Here is a 9,739-nt window from a genome sequence, read left to right on the forward strand (position 1 = left end):
GTCAAATCTATGTACACCTAAATATATGTGTCAGTGGTATCTTCGTGGATGCTGTTACTAGGGTATTTTACAGCATTTTTTTAAAGACACCCCTGGCGCTTGGAGGGAATTATTGCTTCTGCTTTTTGCAGGAGCTGACAACAGGGTTTAGTCACCTCTCTTCTGAAAATATACTTTGGAAATAAAAGGTATCCACATATTTTGCATAACAGCTAATGGTACTCTGGTAAAAACTGTCAGATGGTGATTTTGGCATAAACCCATGTTATTCCACTTGGAAACAACTAATACTGGAGTTTCTTTCAAAGCATTCAGTTTATAAAAACTATTGAGTCGAACCTTCAGAAGTCTTCATGTAAGCCGTTTTTCTTACGAAAATGCAAACCTTTTGTTGGAGCATATAGGTTGAACATAGTAATTTTGCAGTGGTACCTAAATGTTACAGTTCAGATGATGGCTGTAGAAGTCATTAGTCTTTCGGTTTGAAGTTGATTAATGAACTTCAAACTATTCCCTTCATATCTAGCTTTCTGCCATCATTGAGGTACCTCAAGTTCATTCACACTTCATGAAGCATAAAGCAGAGATGCTGATTTCCTTTGACTTTTGGCACCAATATTTCTTAAGCTTTTTATTTCAGGTTTTTAGATGTAGATATAACTTAACACAAAGGTTGAACAGGGCAGCAGTTTCACTGAACTTGGTGTACATTTAAAACAACATAGCTATGTTAATTACAGCATCTTTATCTGACAAAATAGTTACAGTAGGTGCCACTTAAACAAGTTTAACATGTTTTAGTAGTATATAAAATACTTATAGGTCCAAGGATAGAGTTAAAACACAAAAAATCTAGAAAGAAACAAAAATACTAAGCCAGGCTTGAAGATAGGGCATAGCGCAGTCAGCCATGTCATTCCAGTTGCATCGCTCATCCTACTGTGTGATATAGCCCATTCTCTATTAAAAAGAAGCAGATTTCAGGTTTTTTTATGATGTTTCCAATTTTCTTCAATTTAGTAAGAGTTTACATTTAAACTTATTTAATTTGTATTTGTTTTATTGCCTGTTTGTCAAATATTTTCTTCTTTTGCAATAATTTTTCATATAATTCTGAGGGTTTCGTAGTGTCCTCAGAATCTCAAGAAGTTAAAAGAACTTACCTAAGTTTTTACCTATGGGCAAAATTAATAGAGGGAGAAGATGGTATTTGCAGCCTGATCTTCCTGAGGCAAGCTAGTTTAGTGTACTGAGATTATTGGACAATGTGTTGCACATTAGAGCTGTTTCTAATGATCAGCTGAAACTAGAGTGTATTACAGCATTTCAAGTGTGGATCTTGTTAGTTTTGTGGCAACTCTTGGACAATGATAAGTTAGTAATTGTCTGTCTTTGTCTGTTGACCTGCTGGCTTTTTACCTCTGTCACCTGCACAGAAAGGTACATGATTGCAGTATAATTTTGCTGCACCTTAAGTCACCTTGAGCTGTCCTAAGATAGGGCGGTCTTGCTGTGTAGTAGCAGTGAGCTTTTATGTAGCTATTCTGCCTCCTGGTTTTCATGTAGTGCTTACTTCAAATGTTTTGGGGCCAGGGAACTTGGAAAGCACATATAAAGACACCTTTCATCACATGTGGTACTGTCAGTACTGCAGCCAAAGACACCTTTGTAGGCCAGACAAGGGGTTATTAGCTATAATCTGTGCTGAAATGTCTGTCAGTTTGGAAAAATTTGCCTTTCTTGCTTTCAGGTGAAAAGACAGCTTAAAAATGTTTTGCTGTAGGGCTCGTTGTGAGAGACTTTTCAATAAGAACAAAATCAGAATAGCTTTTGCTTTTTTATGCAAGGTATCATCTAGTTATGGTTTGGTTTATGTTTGGGGCTTAGGAGAATGCACAGCCTTTTCACTAAAAATACTGGGATTATATCCAAATATGCTTTATACAAAAATGTTATTCTGGTATTTAATTAGCCAGTGAGGTAAAGTTCGTATATTTCTCTATCATTGAGGGTTTTGAATATGTTGTATCTTGGCAAACTGAACGTATTAAATACTAGAACAACCTGAAATTCTTTTCTTCTGTACTAGGTTTGAAATCTCAGTCAAAAAGAGCTGTTTCATCAACCCCTCCACGTCCACCATCGAGGCGAGGAAGAGTGATGGCAGATAAAGTTGGTACTTCTTCCTCAGGAGGAGAATCTTCCAGCAAGACCATTAGTGTTCCAGTCTTTCATCTGTACCATAAACTACTACCAGGTAACTTTAATAATACATTTTACATATCAAAATTATGGTCTTTTCAGTGCCTGATACATGATCAGGAAGTTGTTACAATGGTAATGGGCATTAGCATCTTGGAAGTGTGGAGCTGGTAAGCAGCTTTCAGCTGGAAATCATGATAACATCAGCAGCTGCAGCATTGTAGCATCATAACAGCTCAAAAAAGTGGCAATTATGTTGATCCCCATTGAAGTTTTGTACCTTATCCTTAAAAAAGCTCTCAAAAACCTTTCAGTCACAAATGAAAGCAGGGTGGGTTTGAAAGTTGACATGGGTTTTCTTCCACATACAAGGCAGAACTGAACTGGTACCAATGCCCTATTACTTCAGGTTCTAAGTGGGCAACCATCTTGCATTGCTCTCTGAAGGGTTGATTTGCCAGTTCAGGAATATTCTTGAATTCCATAACATTTGTGTTTTAAAAACGCAGCATGTCCTAAGCAGTTGGTCATGTTCCACATATATCAGATATGGTATAGCGAGATTGCCAATCTCTCTTGTTCAGGGAGAAATTGTAGTGACTTAGATCAGGAGTAAAAGACAGAAACATGAGTGAAACACTTCATTATTGTGCAGAACAGCTTCTTGTCTGGATCCAGCTAATGGAATTAAGTGGTTAACTTCTGATCAAGTTATTTTCACCCAAAAATCCCTAAATTTGAGACTTACTATCCAATTACCAGATTTGAGGCTATCCTCTGGCAATTATTAGCAGGATCCTATACTTGGATTAAAATATCTAAAATTGATGAGTGTCCTGGTTCAGGGCAAATTTGGGAGAGAACCCCCTAAGGGGTTCCTCTAAAAAAGCAGATTCAATCGGCCCCTCCCCCAACTGGTTCAGGGAGAAATACCTCCTTGGAGAAAAGTGGAAAAAACTGTTTATTAAACAATAAAACCTCTTACTGCTCCAAAAGAGATGACAAACTCAGAAAGTCCCCTCCCTGGGTGGCAGCTCAGCTCACTCAGTCTCTCATCAGTCCCTCCGGTGCTGGAAATGCCACGGCTCAGGCCCGGCCCGGTGGGCCACAGGTGTCAGCTGCTGGTGCTCTTCTGGGTGTTCGGTCCAGAGCGGGTTTGAACAGATCCAAAGAAAAGGAAAAAAAAAAAAAACACAGTCCAGGGAAATTCTTTGCCTCAGCTAGCTAAACTAACTAAAACAAAGGAGAGCTCTGTCCCGCTGTCTGTCCATCTGCAGACAACACAGTCCAGGAGCAGGAATGCGGGGGAGTGAGTGCAGTGTCTGAAAAAACTGTGCGCTTCTTCTCTCCCCCCTTCACATGAGCAAAACCTGGTAGGACGAGTCCAGTGATTGGTGTGCCATGACGGTTACAGGCTCTTCTGGAGGGTGGGAAGATGAGGCACAGCATTACCAGCCAGACAAGGGAGGGGATTGTCCCACTCTGATCTGCTCTGGGCCAGCCTCACCTCAGGTACTGGGGGCAGTTTTGGGTGACACAATATGACCTAAAGCTATTAAAGATAGTTCAGAAGAGGGCAATGAAGAGAGTGAAAGGTCTTGAGGGGTTGCCATATGGGGATGGCTGAGGTCACTTGTTCAGCCTGGAGAAGAGGAGACTGAGCAGAGGCGTCGTTGCAGTAAACAACTTCCTCGTGAGGGAAGGAGGAGGGGTAGGCATTGATCTCTTTTCCAGTGACTGGTAACCAGTGACAGGACCCGAGGGAATGGCCTGAAGCTGAGTCAGGGGAGGCTTAGGTTGGATATTAGGAAAAGGATCTTCCCCCAGAGGGTAGTTGGGTGCTGGATCAGGCTTCCCAGAGAAGTGGTCACAGCCCCAAGCCTGACAGTTCAAGAAGCACTTGGAAAATGCTCTCAGGCACATGGTGTGCCTCTTGGGGCTGTCCTATGTGGGGCCAAGAGTTGGGCTTTGATCCTTGTGAGTTTCTTCCAACTCAGGATAATCTATGATACTGCTGTTTTGGACATGAGATCAAAACCCAGTGCCTGTTTTCGGTATGTATCTGGTAAAGGCTGACTGTCTTGCAATGGTCATGTAAACCATTCTTTATTTGTGATCTGGCCACGTCTTGCACAGCAGACAGTTATTACCTTGTACAATGGCAAGGCATTTTTAATTTTTGCTTTTCTTAAGACATAATCTTCAATTGAAGGAACAGATTGTTACTAAGGAACCCTTAGATGTTGTTTTACTTGATTAAGTACAATCAAGATGAAATGGACGTGCTATTATATGATCCAACTCTAAAATATTTAATGTGTAAGTCTACTTGTTTTCAGACAAAATTTTTCTGCCTTCATATTGGTTTGTAATTTCAGGGAAGAATATATTTGCAATCAACAAAGTGGCCAAAACCTGAATTAGAGTAATGAGTTTGGACTGTATTGCATGTGCATTTCAAGTCTACATTGCTGTGGAGAAAAGTGGTCCTGGCAGTGCCCTTTTTTTTATATTTTCTGCTGTCTTGACACAGGAGTAGTGAGCTAGGCTTGGGATTAGTAGCCCTGAAAAAGAATTCCCAGTGTCTTTTTTTTTCCACTTTTTTCAATACCACCTGTTTTACCTTCGGGTTACACACACCTCCATGCTCCCACAATTCAAGGGTGCTGCATAGGTGATGTTTAATAGCAGGGGACAGCCAGTAACCTCTTAAAATGCACATCAAATTACAGCCTTAGCCATTTGTTAAATGTGCCAAGTGTTTGTGCTCTCAGCACAGAGCTATCTTAGGGAATGCTGGCATAGATCTTTTTGATGATTGGTTCCAAACTGATGGGGCCCCTTTTCCCAAGAGAACAAATGGTAAAATGAAGGCCTTAGTTTGGAGCCAGATTATATTTTGTCTACTTGGCTTCTGTGGTGCAAGGAATGAACAGCACCTGGATGGATATGTATGTTAAAGTAACCCAGTCAGAATTTTCTTTCTGACTTGATGCCTTTGTTGTCTAGGTCAGCCATTACCAGCTGAAATGACACTTGCCCAGCTTCTTACTCTGCTGTATGACCGCAAACTCCCTCAAGGATACCGATCCATAGATTTGACAGTTAAACTCGGTTCCAAAGTAATCTCAGATCCAAGCTTATCAAAAACAGACTCATTTAAACGTCTTCACACAGAAAAAGGTGAGTATTCTTACTTTTTTGGTATACTCCTTCTAAAAATGTTTTTATTTTGGACAAAAATTGTTTTGATTTTCTTGATGAGAAACAGCGGGTTTTTTTGTATTTTCTTGGATGATTTTCCTGAGCTGTTCTTTTCCAGATAAGAGCAAAACTTGGGATAAAGTACTAATTCATTCCCTGCCTAAATTGTATCTATAAGATGGTCCAATATGGTTGCTCTGGTTTCACTTTTCTTTTTTCATTGTAATATTGTATGTGATACAATTGTGATTGTATAGATACAGTATATTTTATTTCTTGACATGGATATCAGTTCTCTCTAGTAAGTAAGTGTGTTTGTGTTGCTAACCAGGGCAGATTTCATAATACAGGAGCTGTTTGAAACCATATGAGTTAGAGAAGCCTGTGAATTTTTTTATTGAGCTATCTTATGTACCAAATACTGCTTTGAAAATGAGATTTCTCTCAAGCCATCTAAGCAGGTCTTATAACTGCAACTTTTAAAAATATTTAACGTTTTCTAATATGATGTATTTATTGATAATACTTCTGCCAATTGCTTGCTATCTGCTTGCTGGGGAAGGGGAAAGGAGAAGATCTATCCCAGCAGTCTGTTCTGAAATATTTTTATATCGTTCCTTTAGGCAATACTTAGAGAAATGGGACTTTGAAAGTAAGCTAATTGATCGGCTGGTCATCAGCCTGCTGACACAGCATGGAATTCCAAAAATAATCATACAGTTCTTTTCAGACAAGGCCTTCTTTTAAAACATGTTCCCTTGATAGTCTGTTTACAGAAAAGATAAGAAACAGAAGCATTGAAAAACAATTATAATTTTCTTGATATCCAGTCTGAAATAAGCATTTCATGTCTATGCAGTGTTTGGATATACATATCTCTCGCACTATTAAGAGACATATCTTTTTCAAATAATACTTTGGTTTACTTATGCTCTTTATTTAAATTCTAAACATACAGTTTAGAAATATTAATATTGAAATATTTTAATATTTGAATAAAACTCAAATCATTAGAGAAGGTTCAAATTAGTAGTAAAGTTGTATGTGAAGATATAAAGGTCCTCTGAACTTTTATTAAGATATTGGGCACTTTTTTGTTTAAACTTCAGATAAATACTTCTGAAAATTTAAGCTTGTCATTACAAATCCATTGATCTGTGGTGATATACAGCAAAATATTAATTATATTCACAATCACCAGTTAGCAATAATGAAGGTCAGAGCTATGGCTTTTTCTTGACTAGTGCGTAATATCTAGAGAAATTTTTCTTATATATCAATGCTCCCTTACTTGCTACCTAAAATAGACCACAGTTTTTTTGACACCTGGGTGGATTTTTGACATGCTGGATGATTTTATAGGTTCACATGGGGTCTCTAGTGCTACATTTACTACTACCTGAGGAAGAGTGTAATTTATTAACATTTTTTTCTGTGTGCTTCAATGCCTTTTTTGAGATCAGCAGTTTTCCACAGTGAAGTGCATGACTTCACTGAAAACTTGGAAAATGCTCATGGAGGTGAAATGGTTTCAATTGGATTATAAGAAAATTAACTAAAGGACTTACACTTAAGTATGCTTTTTAAGTCCTTGAGTGAATATTGCAGATGATACTGTGTTTGCACTCACAATGAAAGGATCCGCCTATAGCTTTACTCACTGAGAACTTACTTTTCAAGTGTCTTTTGCAGAGAAGCAGTTTTCTGTGCTTTATCAGTATCTCTGTGTTTCTATTTTCTTGTTGTCTTCCTTTGGGAAGGCTTACAGCTTTTTACACTGCAAAACAGAGGGGTGAGGTTTTTGGTCAAAATCTTTCTTTTAAAACCATCATTATGAAGGATATGTAACATTTCTTGCAGTCCAACCAATTCATGGCTCGCAATGCAAGCAATTGAATTGCAAATCATGCTTAGCCTAGTGAGGTGGAATCCTCCACATGTCTGGTGAAAGGAGGTTCCTTGCTGATCCCAGCAAGTTTGTGACAGCCTCACCCACTGTCTGTGGGGAAAAGGAGCATTTCCACAGAGGTGTCCTTTCTGCCTGTGTCCTTTAGAACAGTAGACATCAAAGCTGTAAAATACTGAAAGTGTTACGATTGGACATTTTCTTACAGGGATTATCCTGCTTTGAAGGTATCTGCGACCTTTTCTTAGTCTGTCTATAAAAGACTTCTTCAGACAGACAGACCTTTCATAGTCTTTGTGTTTGAAGTAGGATGAATTGATGTACGTATTCCTACATGTGCCTGATTTAAGCTTCTTAAATCTTTGGTCATATTATTCCAAAGCAGTGTGATCCTCCCACAGCGTATCGGTGATGTCCTTGTAACACGGTGCTTCTCGCGTGTTTAAAAGTTGAGAATTAGGATGGGGAATGACCTGCTGTTTCCTATTCCCTTTCAAATTAGGTAGAAACCGTTTTAAAAGATTAAGTATCTGTTAAAAGATAGTGTCTGCTGTTTAAAAGTTTTTCCATAAGAAATTTAATTTGGTAGCTGCACAAGTTATTCATTAATGTGCTTCTGTTTTTACAAGTATATAACAAATAATAGCATATGTGCTATATATTTGGAGTATAACTAAGGATTATGATGAGTGTCAGACTGTTCACAGTGAAGAGTTACTAAGGCCACTTGATCTCTCCTGCCTTTTGATGTGACTGTACTGTAAAGACTTGGAGGACCCCTGCATTACATTACTTAAAAATATAATCTGCAAAACAGATTTTAGATTAAATATACAGAATATTCACTGAAGTTTGCCTGTGGCAATTAGCAAAGAGGGCTGATGTTTGTCAATAAGGAATTGTGGTAAGGTTTTGTATATTCTGTATATACTTGTCTGCTTAAGTGCATAGAATGTTCTTTTTTGTCTGTTGTACAAGATATTAGGGTGCTTAGTCATAAACTGGGAGGACGGAGGCTAGTAGACAGTTAGAAATCCAGATCATGATCATTTTTCGTGAGAAAGAAATCTCATGGCTTTTGTAGAGGGTCATTTTGACGCTCACAGAGAGGAGATGTGAAAAGCAAAACAGGTTAAGGTTTAAGGTTAAGATCATCTTTCTTCAGCTATAAATTCTTTATTGGAGAATAAAAAAACCTACACTTCTAGATGAAAGAGTATTAAAAAGTGTCATATCTCCAAAATTAGCAAAGTCTTGAAGGCATAGATGAAATTCTAATAAAACATGAAATTCTAATAATTAACATGTAGCTGTGTATAAATAATGCTGAGTTTAACACAGATCTGCTGTCATTAGCAAAAGATACTGTCGGGGTCCAGGACATTCCTCTGGCTGCCCTGGGCGATTTGAGACCCTGGCAAGGGGCGCAGAGACCTTGGCACGGAGTCAAAAACACCTGTCCCTTCGATTTTAGCCCATGGAAAAAATTATCAACTTTGTGTGAAGTTTGAAAGCCACAAGAGTTTGAGTAGAATGATAGTTAATTTGTCACAGGGTGAAAAAGTAAAATTTTGGGGTTTTGGAATGGGGGTTCAAGAAGCAAGATGGAGGAATCTGGGTGTGTTCTGTCCTGCTTCTCCTTCTTCTTGTCCTCCATCTTCTGCTGTGATGGTGACATTTTTTGATTGGTTTAGAGTAGAGACAGACTGTCTAACATAGGTCATAGGTATTGGAAAATTATTGTAAATAAAGGACACGTAGTTCTTAGTATAAGAAGTTAACACCACCCCGAGGGCGGTCAGTGTGCCACAAACCGACCTGCCAGGCAGATCTCAGCAGGTCAGAGAAAGAATGTTATAGATAAGGAAAAATAAACAACCTTGAAAAGCAGAACTGACGAATCTTGACTTCTTCTTCAGTCGCAGGGCTGGGAAAAAAGACTTTCTAATTACCTCAGGAGTCATCTCAACCACAGAAGCCCGAGAAGGTACCACTAACACTTTTCTTTTGTTGTTCTTGTATTCGTTTCAGGTTCTTGGCTCAGTCTTTGCTTGAGAAGGAATCAGTACTTTTGAAAATCACTTTTAAATGAGGACAAAGAAATAAACACAGTGTTGATGATATGTATTAATTTCTTTTATGTTTATGTTTTTGTAGAGCATGCAGATTTACTGGGACCTTGCCCTGAAGATGAAGCCATCAGTCCTGGGGATGAGTGTATGGATGCAGTTCTAGATGAATCACTTCTTGAAACCTGTCCCATTCAGTCTCCACTGCAAGTTTTTGCTGGCATGGGTGGATTGGCTCTTATTGCAGAGAGACTCCCTATGCTTTATCCTGACGTCATTCAACAAGTGAGTAGAAAAAAATAAGCATTGGGAAACATGCTGAGAGTGTTTTGTTTGTTTGTTTGAGGACAGTATTTTC

At 38.6% G+C, this 9,739-nt stretch overlaps 1 protein-coding gene across 1 annotated transcript in view; it reads left to right on the forward strand.

The window, feature by feature from the left end:
• Positions 1-9,739, forward strand: part of BIRC6 (baculoviral IAP repeat containing 6) — a 164,111-nt gene that overhangs the window by 92,955 nt on the left and 61,417 nt on the right. The window contains exons 60-62 of the mRNA XM_031059804.1: positions 2,090-2,257; positions 5,212-5,385; positions 9,470-9,666. Of these exons, the coding sequence (XP_030915664.1) occupies positions 2,090-2,257; positions 5,212-5,385; positions 9,470-9,666 (539 nt within the window). The remainder of the gene's footprint in view (positions 1-2,089; positions 2,258-5,211; positions 5,386-9,469; positions 9,667-9,739) is intronic.

The sequence above is a fragment of the Geospiza fortis genome, unplaced genomic scaffold (genome assembly GCF_000277835.1).
Source record: "Geospiza fortis unplaced genomic scaffold, GeoFor_1.0 scaffold41, whole genome shotgun sequence".
Taxonomy (NCBI): Eukaryota; Metazoa; Chordata; class Aves; order Passeriformes; family Thraupidae; genus Geospiza; species Geospiza fortis.